The following is a 16,256-nucleotide window of genomic DNA, read 5'->3' as shown; positions in this document are numbered from 1 at the left end:
ACTTGGCTGGTCCCAGTCACTCTAAATTGCAGGACTCTAATGAAGGTGGCAATGCTAAGGAAGTACCTGTGATGGGTAGCCAAGACATGATGGAAGTGGGTCAGGCTCCCGTGTGCGTGAGTGATTTACGGGATGTTGAGTTGTACACAAAATGATCTGTTGTGAATGGTTTGGTGGCTGAAAATGTGGATATCACTATGGACGTTCCTAGTAATTCGGATGTGCAGATTTGTGGTGGAGGTAGTGAGGAATCAGAACCACGGGGAATGATGATGCATGAGGTGTTAGTTGAGACGGTGGTAAAGGAGAGGGCGTTGCATGGCCATATAGATGAGATGGGGTCGTTGACTGTTGTGATCTCAGTAGATGAGTTACCACCGGATGGAGTGGTTGAAGATTATGTCTCGAAGCCAGATGAAGAAAGAGCAGAACATCTGGAAAAAAAAAAAAAAGATTACCCTTCGGATGGAATGGTTGAGGATTACGTTTCAGAACCTGAGGAAGACAGGATAGAGCACCTATGTAAAATTAAGGAGTATCCGTCTGATGGGGATGATACAGCGGGAAAAAATGCAAGTAAGGGTGGACGAACTCTCAGAAGCTCATCTCGGGTTCCTAGCAAGCCCGCTTGGATGAATTTATGATCTGTATGCCTCTTTTCTGGAATATCCGTGGTATTCGAACATCGCGGAGACGTCAACGTAAGTTGGTAAAGAAGTTTAATGTTAATTTTATTATGTTAGCTGAGCCTTTTGTTGATGAAAGTCAGTTGGAGGCTTTAAAAAATTGGTTGAAGTTTGATTATGGGTTTTCTAACCAAAGTGTTGGTTGAAAATTATGGCTGCTATGGAAAGATGAGTTAGAGGTTTCGGTTAGTCAATTTAGTGCTCAACATGTGTCTGTCTTGCTGAAGGATGACGTTCATTCTGTTATGGTTTCTATGGTTTATGCAAAATGTAACCATATGGAGAGGCGTGATCTCTAGAGGGTGTTACAGCACCCTTGGTGTTGTCTTGGTGATTTTAATAGTATACGTGGGGATGAGGAAAGTAGGGGTGGTGGACCCCGGTCGAGAATGGCAATGGATGATTTTAATGATTTTATTGAGTCATGCGGGTTAACGGAAATGAAGTCAATGGGGGCCAAGTTTTCTTGGTGTAATGGGCAGCGAGGTTTGGCTAGAAGCTGGTCGAAACTGGACAGATGTCTCCTAAATCCTCTGGCTGTGGAATTATTACCGGATGCTTTGTATAAATATCTGCCTCGTTCGACGTCGGATCATGCTCCTATGCTCCTTGTTTTAAAGTCTTAGGTATGTAGATATGGTCCATCGTCTTTTAAGTTCCAACAAATGTGGGTGTCTCATGCGAACTTTAGAGAGGTTGTGCAAGGCGCTTGGCAGGCTCCAACTGCTAATGTGGGGCTGTCTCGTCTTGCTGCAAAATTAAAAAGTTTGAAAATAGTTTTGAAAGATTGGAATCATAGCGTGTTTGGGCATACGGAAAAAAATATCTGTGAGTTGGAGAAACAGATAGAAAGAATTGAGGGTCAATTGCAGGCCAGCTTTTCTGAAGAGCTTGAGTGAGAACTAATAATTGCCAAGGAAGAGCTTGCAGTGTGGCTTCTCAGAGAGGAGACTTGGTTATCTCAACAGACCAAACTTAGGTGGATGGAGAAAGGAGAGGCCTCCGCCCAATTTTTTAAAACTTTTACTTCTGTTAATAAGCCGTTGGTGAAGGAAATGCGTCTTCGTGATGGTTCTTGTTTATCAACCCCGGAGGCTATTCATGCTGGGGCTGTGGAATTCCTGAGTGATTTTCTGAAGGCAAGACCTAGGAGGGCTACCCTGGATTTATCTTTGGTTGTGCAGAATGTCGTTACAGAAGAGGAAAACAATACTCTTCTTCAACTCCCTTTAATCTAAGAGGTTAAAGAGACAATGTTTTCTATTCTGGCGGATAGTAGTCCAGGCCCAGATGGGTTTGGGTCTGGATTCTATTGTTCGTGTTGGGATATTGTGGAGGCTGATGTGGTGGCCGCAGTTCGGGAGTTCTTAAGTGGTGCCACTCTACCCAGATTTTTCTCGGCATCTTACATTGTGCTCCTTCCAAAGGTGCCAAACCCTACTGGGTTTGACAAATTTAGACTCATCAGCCTGTGTTCTGTGGTCTACAAGGTATGCTCCAAAATCCTGGTTCGTAGACTAACACCTATTTTAAATAAGATTATTTCTCCGGAGCAGAGGGCCTTCTTACTTGGACGAAGCATTTTTTAGAATATTACGTTGGCTCAAGAGATGATTCATTTATTGAATAAACAGACCCATGGTGGTAATGTCGTAATTAAAGTGGATATGACTAAGGCGTATGACAGTGTTGACTGGGATTTCTTATTACAGGTCATGTCCTCTTTTGGTTTTGTCCCTCAGTTTTGCGAGTTGATCAAACAATGTATTTCTACTTCATGGTTCTCTGTGGTTATGAATGGCACAATGAAAGGATTCTTTCCCAGTGAGTGTGGTTTGAGGCAAAGGGATCCCTTATCTCCCTATTTGTTTATCATGGTGGAAGAATTATTATCCAGATTGTTAAAGCATAATTTTGGCAATCGAAGGATTAACCCATTTTCTCATCCTCAGGGTGCCCCTCTTATATCACATTTATTGTATGCTGATGACATTGTTGTGTTTGCTAATGGTGGGAAGTCCTCGCTTCGTGCTATCCGGGATGTCTTTGTTCAGTATGAAGATTGGTCGGGTCAGGTGGTGAGTAAAGAGATGTCTTCTATTTTATTTCCTAAACTGTTTACGAGTGCTAAAAAAAGGAGTGCCTTGAGAATTACGTCCTTCTCAGAGGGCTCATTTCCAGTGAAATATTTAGGAGCGCCACTGGTTTCAAGAAGGATGAAAGTAATACATTTTGATGGACTAATACACCGGATCCGGAGCCAACTTGAAGGTTGGCAAAAGAAGTTCCTATCGTCTGGTGCTCGCCTCCTGCTATTGAGGCATATTGTGGCAAGTGTACCAATACACCTCCTTTCTGTACTGTATGCGCCTAAGGCTGTGGTGGCAAGTCTTAATCGGCTCATGAGTAATTTTTTCTGGAGCTCCTATAATGGTAAACCAAAAAAGAAATGGGTTTCTTGGGCTAGAGTGTGTACCCTGACTCTTGAAGGGGGGGTATGGATCTTCGGAATTTTGAAGATATGCAGGTGTCGCTCTTCATGAAGTTTGCTTGGAAGCTTCTAACTCAAAATTCCATTTGGGTTAATTTCTTTAAGGCAAAATATGTCAAAGAGAGATATATCTCTTTGATTGAGACTAGTAAGGGCTCTTTATTCTGGAAGCGAATAATAGCGGTGTTACCTAAGGTTTTGAGTAACGCCAAGTGGAAGGTAAGGGATGGTCATGTCTCTTTTTGGAGGGATATCTGGTTGTCATCAGGTGCTATTATAGACTCTTGTGAGATCTCGGAGCTTCCTCTTCTCACAATAAGGGAGTGTCGTATTCATAATGGGTGGGATGTGGACCTTCTCAATAGACTGGTGGGGGAGTCCAAAATTGAGGAAATCTTGACATATTTAGGTGAGTAGAAAGATAGAGCAGATATTCTGATTTGGAAACCGAGTTTGGATGGTAATTTTTCCTCGAAGTTGGCCTGGGAATGTATTCGTGTTAGGGCCCCAAAATCAAAATGGGCACGTTGGATTTGGCATTCTGCGTTACCAAAGAAGTATTCAGTTCTAATGTGGAAGGCTTTGAATTTTTGCCTAAGTGTGGATGCGCGTATTGAAGAGCTTGGCATTCCAGTGGTTTCTAAATGTGAATGTTGTGTACGGGGTTGTCTGGAAGATCAGGATCATGTCTTGGCCACAGGTACCTTAGCAGCGGAAATTTGGTGCAAGGCGTCGTTGAGTTTGGGGATGCCTTTTGACCCATCCAGGCCTTGGAAGAATATTATGGAGCTTTGGTTTCGACGGGCCTCACATTCACCCAAAAAGGTACGCTGCTTGGTTTGATTCTCATCATTTTAACGTGGTCTCTTTGGGTGTGGCAGTGTAAGGCTCGAATGGAAGGGAAACATGGTTCTGTGCAGTCATTGTGGAGTGCGATCAAAGCGGCAATTGCATGGGTAGGATTACGCCTGAGGGCGAGTAAAAAATTGGATAAGGGTGACGATAGAATATTGGAGGCCTTCTCAATTCCGGTTAAAGCTCCTTTACGCAAGCAGGTTTGTTTGGTAAAGTGGTGTAAGCCAAATAGAGGGTGGTTTAAGTTAAATGTTGATGGGAGCTCTTTAGGCAATCCAGGATGCATGGGGGCAGGGGGCCTTATTCGGGACGATCGGGGCTATTTAAGGTTGGCTTTTGCTAAGGAGTTGGCTCATGGTTCTAATAACGAAGCGGAACTATTAGCTCTTTATTATAGGCTGAAACACTACAAGGAAGTGGGTTTACAAAGAATTGAGATTGAACTTGACTCTTTACTTGTTGTTAACTGGTTGGCAAAATGGAGATGTGGTATATGGTACCTTGAAGACTATTGGGATGGAATCCAAGAGGTCTTGTCAGGTTTGCAAGTCAAGATCAACCATGTTTATAGAGAAGGAAATTCAGGAGCTGATTTTCTCGCTCGTATGGCCTCGAATCATTAGTCTGGTAGCCCAAAGGTATTTTACAGGTGGATAGATTAGGTCTTCCTGCTTTGAGGTCTTAGGTCCTCAGAATCTGTGTGGCTTAGGCTTGTTAGAATCTGGTTTGGTTTTGGCTTATTTTGACACTTGGTTTTGGGTTAGTTTTTAGAGTGCTATCCTGCAAGCCCCCAAATGTAATGATGTTATCATGGTGTTCCTCCGCCATAAGTGAGTGCTTATTAATAAACTTGGGACGGGGCTACTATGTGTGTGGCTACCGGCTCTTTTAAAAGAATATATATATAAATTAATTAACATAATTAGTCAAATAATTCTTAATTAATTCATTGTTTATAAATATATGTTACGAAGTTCTCTGTACATCATGTCACATTATATATATACACACACACTTGGTACATATATGCATGATCGTTCTCATTATATATATTAAATTTAAGCTTTATCCATATTAATTAATATACCGACCGACCACCATGTGAACCGCTAATTACATTAACATAGTTAAAGCGTTAACATGTATTCGTGTTTTATTATAAGGATGAACGCGTTTGCATGGAAGCCTAAATTATATTTAATTTAGACAATTACATTTAAGCGATTATAAACATATAAATCACGTAAAGTACTTTAAGTACGTTCAAATTACTAGAACTAAACATTTAAGATTAATTTATAACACTTGCAGTACTATATCAGTATATATAATTAGTTATAGCATAAAACATAATGCTGATTAATTAGATAGATATATAGTACATGATCCAATTAGATTCCAAGGACTCTTTTTTTTTTTTTTTTTGGCGTATAGATCAGTATATTAATTAATTAATTAGTTATTACCCAATTATGAATTATCAATATCTATTTTCCTCTATTTTGCATCTGTCTTAATTAGCAATCAAAATATTCAAATGAGTTTTTTTTTTTTTCAATTTTAGTTATTAGAAATTATAACGTCGTGTCAATTTTTTATATTAGAAAGTGTATTTTGTAAGTTTGGATGATTTGAGATTTATAAAATACTTGATAGTTGGATAGTTATATAAAAGGTAATTAATTTCTCACTTACCAATTCTATATTATGTTTTCACTGGTAAAAAATAAAATGACAAAATGTAATGCAAACAAAAGCTGGCCGCATCTTAAAAAAAGAAAAAAGAAATATTGTTTTTATTTTAAATTTTATAATTTCTAATTACTTTAGTAATTTATGATGCGGTATATTTTAAATAATTTGTTATTAAATTATTGTAACTAAGAATAACAACTTTAATTAACAGTATCATTAATTATCATAGAGGAAAACAAGAATAATGATACACGCATAATTATTTATACAATCACGCTTTAAAATGAGTATATATATATATATATATATATATAAAATATATATATGATAATTATATAAATAATTATAAAAATGATGGTATATATAATTTAATATTGGAAAACAATTATTCACATTCGATCAAAGGCTAATTTGCCATGCAATATTGTTGGAAAGGAATAAGTTATTCCGAATAACACCTAATTAAAAAAGAAAAACAGTACGTAGAGGGGACGAAACGCTAATTTTGATGATCCATCGAGTTGCAGCGTTCAGTACATATATATAATTAATATATATTGTTTCCCTTAAGTAAAGAGACAAAACAATGGCAACCCATTGATTAAAAACTTGGGACGTACCGATAGATGGAATCCAAGGGTCAAAGCTCAACCTCCTTTCTATGGCTCCATCTTTCACCTTTTTCCTTTTTATTATTTTTTTATATATTGTTTTTTTCATTTTTAATTTTGGACCGATGTAAGTCGTGATGACCATCATGATATTCCCAACTTAGGAAAAAGAAATACTAATTAAATCAGCATATATATATATATATATATATAGTTGGAAACCTAATTATAATGGAGTAGTATATTGACTTTAAAAACACCAAAGAAGCTGTAAACCTAAAGGAATAAAATAAAAGAGCAGTTTCTAGGCTGGCTAGCTAGAAGAAGTTGGGCGGGGGCACATTAATATAAGACTTAAATGGACAAAAAATCATGACAACTTGTGTTGGTCTCTCTTCAAAGTGGTCTAATTCTAAAGACAAATAAATTGCATAAAAAAAGTCTCTTTTCTCAGCCACCGCATACCATGATGGTTACATCCGGCCATGTGCTCTTGGGAAAAAAAAAGGTTGCTAATCACTGTTGGAAGTCCAATCTCAAGGGCCATGGTTTAAAGTGAAGCTTCTAAGATCTTACCAATCTTTAAAAGTCTTGATCAGCACCTTGAATCGATCAAAACCCTATATATATTGAAGAAGTTCCTGTTTGATCTCTAAAAAAAGAAAAAAAAAAAAAAATCTGAAGTTGGATATGAGATAAGAGAAATTTGCTTTTGTTTGAACCTGCACTCAATGGCTGCCTAGCCCACTGCATAGTGGGGAGCACAAAGAAAGTGATGAAGATGAACAGTACCAACTTCCATAACTGCAATAGCCTACCTCACTTGGAGTCTCTTAATTTGTTTTGCTAGTCTCTTTCTAACTTGTACAAGCAAAGTTGGCATTTGGTATTACCTGCGGTTCCTGGAAAGTTCCTATATGTGTTGGGTTTTTCTCTCTGGGAAAATAATATTGTTGGTACAATGGATTGTGCTTTGTTTGTGAAAAAACATGGTCCAAGTTGCGCTCGTATTGTTGTAACTCGACAAGGACAAGTACACTGAATTAATCTCCAAAAGTTGCAGGGTGTCCTATATTCATATTCATCCAAACCAGGACAGGAAAACATAATAGAACAAGGTGATAGGATGCGCTCTTCAAGCCATCCAATCAATAAACCAAACTGTCGATTGGGAGTTGAGACCCATGGACCACCAAACTATATATATATAAGTATAAGCAGACAGAAATTCAAGCTATATATATGGTTCTTCAACAAGCTTTCCAGTACAGCAAATTCAGCGAATCCTTCCCAAGAGATTGATTCATCCCCATTTCAATCACTTCTCTTCTTTGAAATACATTGACAGTTGGAAAGATTCAAGGCTGCAGTTTCATGTTTCTGATGAATGAAACTAATCACTCGTTCAAGGACCGAAACAAAGGATTACCTGCTGAAATATCAAACATTATCTCATCCAAGAAAGAGAGAGGATCAATATTCATGTAGTATAATGGTTATAGTGGACCATTAAAATACTGTGGATCAGTCAGAACATGAGCCATAGAAGAATATGATCATGGTGCATGGTAGGGGTATCAAATCGTGTTAACGGGTCATGTTCGTGTCGTGTCAAGACATGCATATTATACTATATAGGTCAACACTAACCCGACCCGTTAACCGTTAAGCTTATCGTGTCAAAATCTCAAACCCTAACACGACCCATTAACATAATGGGTCGTGTTGTGTCAACCCATTTATGTAAATGGATTGAACAGACCCAAAATTAACCCGTTTGATCTAGTTAAGTTTAGCATATTTTTATATAAATGTTAAAATCACAATATCTATAAAAAAAATATAAAACTAACTCCAAGTGCAAAATTACAATCTAAACAATAAAAATATCGAAATTAAAATCCCAACAATTTTATTTTTTAGGTATAAGGGTATAATTGTAATTTTAACTTTCATAACGGGTCATAACGGGTCAAAACGGGTTGACCCATTATCAACCCGTTAAGCAATCGTGTCTTAACGGGTCAACCCGTTTTGACCCGAATCCGTTAAGGTTAAACTCTAACCCGCTTTTATCCTGTCGTGTTCGTGTTGGGTTAACGAGTCGTGTCACATATTACCACCCCTAGTGCATGGTCGGCCCCAAGACCTTCTGATATTTTTGTCCACTGAAAAAGGATGTGAACTTTTATTAATGCGAGCTGGCTAGAGAGAGCTGCTTAGAAAGCAATGTTACTTAGCAAAAACAGTGAGACCACTAAAAATATCACATATATATTACTCAGAAATAATAATAATAATAATAATAACACAATGGCTGATGAATGAGTGAAGTGGATGTGTCAGTGATCTACAAGTGGCTAAATATAGTAGTGCTCAGAACAAATTAATTAGAAAAAAACGTTGAGGATTGACGAATGGGTGAGTTGGATGTGTCTCAGCCAACCAAATGGCTAATTATATATATAGTGGTGAAATGATCAGACAAAATAATTAGGGTGCATGTTCCAAATTAAGAAAAGTGAATAAACTCTTATGCAGTGCAAAATAATCAATTATAATTAAAAGGTAATGATTTAATTTTTAGCCTACCTGAATTGTATGGTCGTCATTGAGTGCAATGAACTTTCTAATATATATGATATAAAAAGACGTTGATCGAGTGAGTTTAATTGGTGCCGCTACATGTCATTTTCACTGTATCTGTATGTTTTCTTATGTTGCAAATGGCAACTTGGCAAGCACATATATTTACGATTCCTACGTTCATCTCTCTTTATTTCCTCTTGCTGATCATATGCTCTTTTAATTTCTTTCTTTTTATTTCACAATACACACATTAATGAGTACTTAACCCATTTTGTAACACTGAACCGACTAGACTATATGACAGTTTCTGGGTGTGTGTTTGTGAATGAAATATGTGAAACCTTCTTAGCGGGTTAGAACAAAGCCCTTAGCATGGCTTTTATTCTGTTAGTTTTAGGATGAAAGTTTCCAACCCGCTTCGGGTGATGCTACTTATAATGCCATGCAGGAAGCATGAGAGGTGTTATCATGACGGCTTGAGGTTGAATTATGTCTTTGTGGAAGTGTTGTAAGCATGCACATCTCCTAAATATTATCTTTCAGGTCTCTGCATAGAGGATGAGGATTTAAACCCATGTGATAAAATTGAACTCCCATACTAGCAATATGCAGGAAAGCAATGAATCAAGAAAGGTAGGGAAAGAGATTCTCTTAGCATCCAAAGGACCTTGCGGCTCCGTTCGAATGCTAGAGGAAATATCATATAATTTGTAAATAGTAATAAAGTAATCTGATAATAGTTGTGTTTCTAGGCAGATCTAGAGAGATCAGAGAAAGAATAAAGAAAACATAATGCTTGAATTATTTTGAGTAGACAATTCTACAAGCATATAAAGGATTATGATCCAAAATAACCGGAGGACAATGAATTATATATAAACACCATAAAATCTCGTTTGGATGTTGAGATGAGATGAAAAATTTATAAATATTTGTGAAATAGTTTGTGAATAGTAGTGAAATGATTTGAGTTAAGATGTTTTACGGAATTTTAAAAAATAAGAGAGAAAATGTTGAATAAAAAATTTATAAAGTTAAAATATTTTTTTAATATTAATTTTTTTTTTTGGAGATTTAAGAAAGTTGGATTTTTTTTTGTGTTTAATTGTATGAAAGTTTGAAAAAATTATAATTATTAGATAATGATTAGATGAAAAAATTATATATTCATGATCTGGGAAGGTTGTCCAAACTCTTTTTTGGAAAATATCCTCTCAAGTTCTTGCCGAGATTAGATGGCCTTTTGTGGGAGAGAAAGGTATATAAAGTGGGCTCTATAACATTTATTGTTACCAATATAAATATTTAAAGCAATATTAAATGAGTAATAAAAGATCATATATATATATATATGTATATATTTATCTATCTTGCACCTGAGATTCTTGAGTTAGACAAAAACTTAAAAAGACGTTGGGCGCTCTAACAATTTTTAACACAAGGTCATATCGGACCTTTACTAGTGTGGTATTGGGTCAAAAAATATGTAAGCATGTCTCGTTGTCTTGTTGGCAACTGATTACAACCACAGGGGCTATCATGTGGAGATTTTTGGGTCTAAGATGGATTTCAAAAGGCCCATATGGCCGTGCACGTATGTATGAACAAAAAAACGATACTTGGGTCATTTCAAGTAATGAAATTACAATTAACTATTTTACTGTCAGCAATAGCTGTGTACTGCCCCTAAAATAATGAGGGTAAAATCGGAGTTGTGTGTTTAGCCACCTCTCTCTCTCTCTCTCTCTCGCGCAACACAAACAATGGAAGCCGTTTACGACTCTGAACGGACAAAGGAAATGGATCAGCAGAAGCAGCAGAAGATGAACAAAATTATTTGCAGGTGAAAACCCATATATATGTATTTATTGTATGTATATGTGTATGTGTGGATGTATGTAAGTGTATGTTCTTAAAGTGGATATCTTGTGTTGTGATTGTATGAATTGCTTGGTTCCTTCTCGATCAAAGTTGGGATTGCTTTGCCCGCTTTGAGTTTTCTTGAAACGTTGTCTTGTGCTAGTGAAATCCGAAAACTACTTTGTGGTATAAGTGTTTTGTCAAAATTTGCTATCGTAATTGGTCGCCGGACGTTATGGAATACTAGGACATGACTGATAGCACTGGGAAATGGGAATTTTGAACTAATTCACTAAAAAACCATCTTGTAAGGTTGAAAGATTGTGTTTTAGTCTGGTGTGAATTTAGGAGAGGATTGTGTGGAGAAGGAGAGGGAGTTCTTAGCGGAGGCTTTATAATTTCACCAATTAGGATTGTGAATTAAAATGCTGTTTAATATATTTAATTTTGATGGGATTTAGATTGGAGTACAAGGGAATTAAGATAAAGAAACTGCATCCTTCGAATACCAACAACATCAAACGAAATATTCTTGGTCGATAGCTGACACAAGCACCAAGATGTTGGTGGAGGTCTGTTATGGGGACATTGGCAAGTTTATGATCTCCATGAAGAGTATACTCTGGAGAAATTGGTGAGATTTTGGCAGAGTGAGGTAAGGTTGCCGGATGGGTTGACACTGTAGCAAGCTGGTGGTGAACTAGTGAGATGTCAGCTGAGTGGAAAAGGTTGTTGGATGATGCAATTACCAGCAGGAGACTATCATGAGACGCCAGTGGGACAGGCTAGGTTGCTCAGATAGGATGCATGAGGCAAAAGAGGCAAGTTGAGAAGTTTGAATTGTGTTGTTCATTGATTGGTTGGTGTCTATCTGTCATGAGGTGTGATTTATTTATACACTGTCACGGAGCTTGCTAGCTGCTGATTAATTGCATTAATTCTGAAGTCACAGGGATGTTATTGCTGTATACATGCTTATCAAAACAAGTTATTGCTGTATACATGAAAGTGGTAGCTGTCAAATGTCAATTTTCTGTGTAATGTGTATATATCTCCCAGTTGACATTAGAGAGAGGTGATTTCCATATATGCGAAAGTGATTGGTGAATTCCTCTTCTGCTTTCAAATGTCGTTCAAGTGATATTCTCTCACATATGCTGTCTGTCACAAGATAGTAGATATTTGGTTGACAGCATTTGACTCAATTAACGTGTAGATCTAAAACCTATAATTCTACTGTTGATTTCAACCTGGCATTACTTTAGTGCTTCAATCCAATGTGCATACTTGTGATGCATTTGGAAGGTTTGTTAGTATTCTCGCCCTGAAATCAATTTCATAGCTTGGAAAACCTTTAAATCCTGAATTTGATTTGGTCCAAATTCAGGGATGGGTTGTGGACCAGAATTTATGCATTTGAGTTGGTATGGAAGAGACATATGCTGAAAAATCATATGGTTTCATTTGCATTTAAGGATTTAAAACCAAGAGACTTCACTAGTAATTTTTTCTTTTAACTTGACTATGTTGTGACACCCCAAGAACTCCAATATTTGCTATATCGATGATTTGGATGACTGCTCTGGACAAGTTCGGAAACTTTTCACTCTGCTTCTCTCTCTCTCTCTCTCTCTCTCTCTCTCTCTCTCTCTCTCTCCCGTTTTGTGTAGAAGGATCTTTATAAACCTTTCACTGATTAAATTCAGATCCGAAGTCGTAAACCTTCTCAAAGCAATAGATCCAGCCAACATGCTTCTTCAGGTCTGTGCTCTACTTCAATTTCTTTAAATTATTAAAGACACTGGAGCTCTTCTTTCAGTTCTTCTGAATTTTCTGATATTTCAATGCCAGTTCAACTAATTAGGATTTTTTTTATGACTTGTTCACTGTTATTACAATATCTAAAACTGTTTGATTCTTCTCTCCATTCTTTTTTAACAATTTCATTTTTTTCACATTCTTTATCTTGATTTTTTTGTTCTATACTTGATTTCTAAAAACATATAGTTGAGTGGAAGTTCAGGATCTTTATATCTGGATTTTAGGCATATACCCAGGGAGTTAATGCTTGTTCATTTTCCCCACCCCATAGCTGTGTTTAAGGGTTCATCTTTTAGATAGATCATGAGCTTTGATGTAACCCATACAGTTATATACAATACAATCGACCATGCTTCCTAGTTTGGGAAAGGATAACTTATGTTTTGGAAATCTGGTTATCTTTGAGTAGAAAGTAAGGCACCATTAATTAGTTAAGAGTGTAGGTCGTGGTTTAAAAATAGATTTTAAAAAATGTTTTCAGAAAATAAAAAGAAACTCGCAAAGAAAGTTCTTTCAAATGGAAACAGAAGAAATCTAGCAGTGTAAAAAACTCAAATCTTTTTCCTTTTTCTTCTCTCTGTTTTTTTTAAGAACAGAAAATAGTTATCAGATAATTGCTTCAAGCTTGCCCAATGTAACTACTAAATCAATATCATCTATGCTATAGATTATGCACTTTGATTTGTGTCTACCCTTGTGTACTATTGTGTACTTGGCTGGTGCCTCCTAGGCATCTTTATGATGGATTTACTTTGAACAAAAAAGGACCTTATGTGGGTTGGGTGTGTGTTAGGTGTTGTTATAACTGAACCAACATATGACTCAGCTCCTTGCATTTTAAACTCAAGACTTGTAACGTTAGAACAATGATCAATGCCTAGATAATAAGGTTACACTTCAACCATTCTGACCCTATCCACATTCTTCACTTGGTATTAATATATGCAGAATGAAATATGTAAAACTATAATGTCTCACATGTTCTCTGTCCTCCTGTTTCAGTATCTTTTCATATGCTATATATCGGCCATTTTTTCATCAATCTCTATTTTCATCTCACTGTTCACTGATTCTAATCAGACATCTTGAACAATGATGGTGTGTTTTCATGGGATATTTATATGGAACGATTATATTACTCTTATGTGTATTGCTCACCAACACCATTGCTAAGTTTTTAAGATGCTTCTTTTGTCTGCTCAATCTCTCTAATACACGGCTTTTATTATATGCATTTTTAATTATTTTTTTAATTTTTCTTTCTTCTTTTCTCCAATCTTGTTGGTATGAAATAAATATGTTAGTAGTTTAAGAAGACCTGTTAGACTTCATTTTCATGGAACTTACTGATCCCCACTGCGCATGATTAAATACCATAGCAGTCATGTGTTTTGACCAAGTATAATTTCCGTAAGGCCACATTTATCTTGGTGCATACAGAATGGAGTTCGCCTTCATGAAGATTCATTCATTAGTGAGAGCAATATGCTTGTTGACAGCTTTTCTTGGATCCGTATGGGACTCATGGATAGATTTGAACTTCAGATATTGCATCTGTCGACCCGGTTGATGAATGCTGAGTTTTTTGGCGGTACTTAACCATGACCATTTGTGCACGATCCTCCGATAAAGAAAACAAAATATTTGTTTGGTCTTTTCTTTTTGTAAAACATTGTTTAAAGTCAATACATATTTTTGTTCAAAAATTAACTACCATGCATCATTGAAAATGGAGCTTAACATTTTGACATTATATGGGTTTCTTTTAATCAAGAGGATTAAGAGTACTCTCATTAGCTAAAGTTAAAGTACATTTTTTATGAATATAAGATGAATTTAGCTTTTAGCTATTCCATTCACGTAAGTCTCCACATTGGAATAGCCATTTTTTCATTATATGACAATAAAATAATAAAAGATGAATTTGACTTTGACTATTCATATTAAATCTCTACATTGGATTATCCATTTATTCATGAGTAATTAATAATTTCAAAAATATTTTATTTTTTTTAATTATGAAATTATTTATTTTATCATACTTTACTATTTATAATATTATACATTAATTAGTAATCATATTCTAATTAAATTATAGGTTAAAAATAGAAACTAGATAGACATTGATGGAGACCTCAGGAGAGAGAAACAAATCATATAAAATGGATTTGATGAATAAACGGTGTTTTTCAAATTTGGAAATTACTTTAGAAGTTACTGTAGCTATATTCCAAATATTTAGAATATAGCTATTCTAATGTGATACATTTTATGGTTCAATAGCTAAATTCTCAGTGGATTTAGCTTTTAGCTAATCCAATGAGAATGCTCTTAGAGGTATTGCTTTTCCTCTGAGCGGATCTATTTGTGCAATCCTCTGTTTGTATGGATGAAAACCAAATAAGTGGCTTAGTTGATATCTGTCCTTTATTGTTAGGATTTTATTTCTAAGATATATTAGTTCCTAAAATGACAGATCTCTGATCCTATGCATGGAGATGTTATCATTCTCACTTTGAGGCATCCCAGGTTTGTTTTCTTCTTTCTTTTATGTCCCCATAAGATTAACACAAAATTCTATGTAAAACAAACAAATTAACGTGTTAATGCGATAGTTGGCCTGGTGTTTAAGATTGCAATGGAACACTTGCTCATGTCTGGCTTTAGTTATTTCACAATTTCTTTTCATATGTGCACGAGGTTTTGTGTACGAACCAATGTATCACTAAAATTTTAATGTTGTTTTATATGCAGAACAGTTCGAAGAAGGGTCAGTTTCATTCCAAATATCAAACTCCTTGTCGGATTCTCCATCTTCATTTCAGAAATATTTTATGTTTCCATCCACAATGAACCCATGAACCAGGAGGAGAGGGCACTTTTGATCTTAATGCTTTTAATTGGTTCCATGATTTTTATTCTATTGATTGAGATGTCACAGCTGATTTCCCATAGACTAGCAATAGAAGAACGAAGGCTGCTCCGTCTAGTTGGGTGGATCCAGGAAGCCCTAATTATTACATTGTCTGGTACCATGATTTACTGGAATTTGAGAACACCGGTGGAGCCACCAGTGACTATTCCTGCCTAAGGACTGTCAATCTTCTTTCACAGTTTCATCTTCTTCTTTTTCTTTTTTGTGGTTGTATAATTGGCTATTCTTTTGTATAGTGTTTATTCTAGTTGTGCATGTTGTAATTCTATGGCTGAATATTCATTTAGATGGCTTAATTTGCAAGTAATCGAGAATGATATTATTTGTGTGTATGAACCATTAACCACATATTCTTCACAGTGCAGTTTATATTTATTACTTCTTGTAGTATTATTTTTAACTTTTCAATGAGAATATAAACCATTTTAGAACGACAAGAAAATATTATGTTGCTAACATGATACATGCTGTTTAACTCTTTATAAATATAATCATTTATATATGCACACATACAAATTATATAAAGATATTACAAAAGCTCAAAGTTGATTTATAAAAGTTTGTAAATAAAGTTATAAGATAAATATAAATAATTTATTTCGTCAAAATTAAGTAGCTCACAAATAAGTTCGAATTCGAATAAATGAGCAACTTGAGAATATAAAATGTAATCGGGTGATATGCTCGACTCATGTTAGCTAAAAATAAGACAA

At 35.8% G+C, this 16,256-nt stretch overlaps 1 protein-coding gene across 1 annotated transcript; it reads left to right on the top strand.

Moving 5' to 3' along the window:
- Positions 1-10,578: 10,578 nt before the first annotated feature.
- On the top strand, positions 10,579-15,921 carry LOC121251187. Its single transcript, XM_041150548.1, has 5 exons — positions 10,579-10,770; positions 12,494-12,548; positions 15,085-15,137; positions 15,363-15,684; positions 15,756-15,921. Exons 1-5 carry the CDS (start codon positions 10,691-10,693, stop codon positions 15,777-15,779), a joined length of 534 nt encoding a protein of 177 aa, XP_041006482.1. The 5' UTR covers positions 10,579-10,690; the 3' UTR covers positions 15,780-15,921.
- The last annotated feature ends 335 nt before the right edge of the window (positions 15,922-16,256 follow it).

The sequence above is a fragment of the Juglans microcarpa x Juglans regia genome, chromosome 2D (assembly GCF_004785595.1).
Source record: "Juglans microcarpa x Juglans regia isolate MS1-56 chromosome 2D, Jm3101_v1.0, whole genome shotgun sequence".
In the NCBI taxonomy this organism is placed as follows: domain Eukaryota; kingdom Viridiplantae; phylum Streptophyta; class Magnoliopsida; order Fagales; family Juglandaceae; genus Juglans; species Juglans microcarpa x Juglans regia.
Note: the sequence above shows the minus strand (reverse complement) of the source record. Positions and strands in the feature narration are given on the sequence as shown.

Coding starts and splice junctions, on each gene's coding strand:
- LOC121251187 (XM_041150548.1), top strand. CDS start 10,691: ATGGAAGCCGTTTACGACTCTGAACGGACAAAGGAAATGGATCAGCAG. Junction 12,549..15,084: donor CAGCCAACATGCTTCTTCAG/GTCTGTGCTCTA, acceptor CTAAAATGACAG/ATCTCTGATCCTATGCATGG. Junction 15,138..15,362: donor CTCACTTTGAGGCATCCCAG/GTTTGTTTTCTT, acceptor TTTTATATGCAG/AACAGTTCGAAGAAGGGTCA.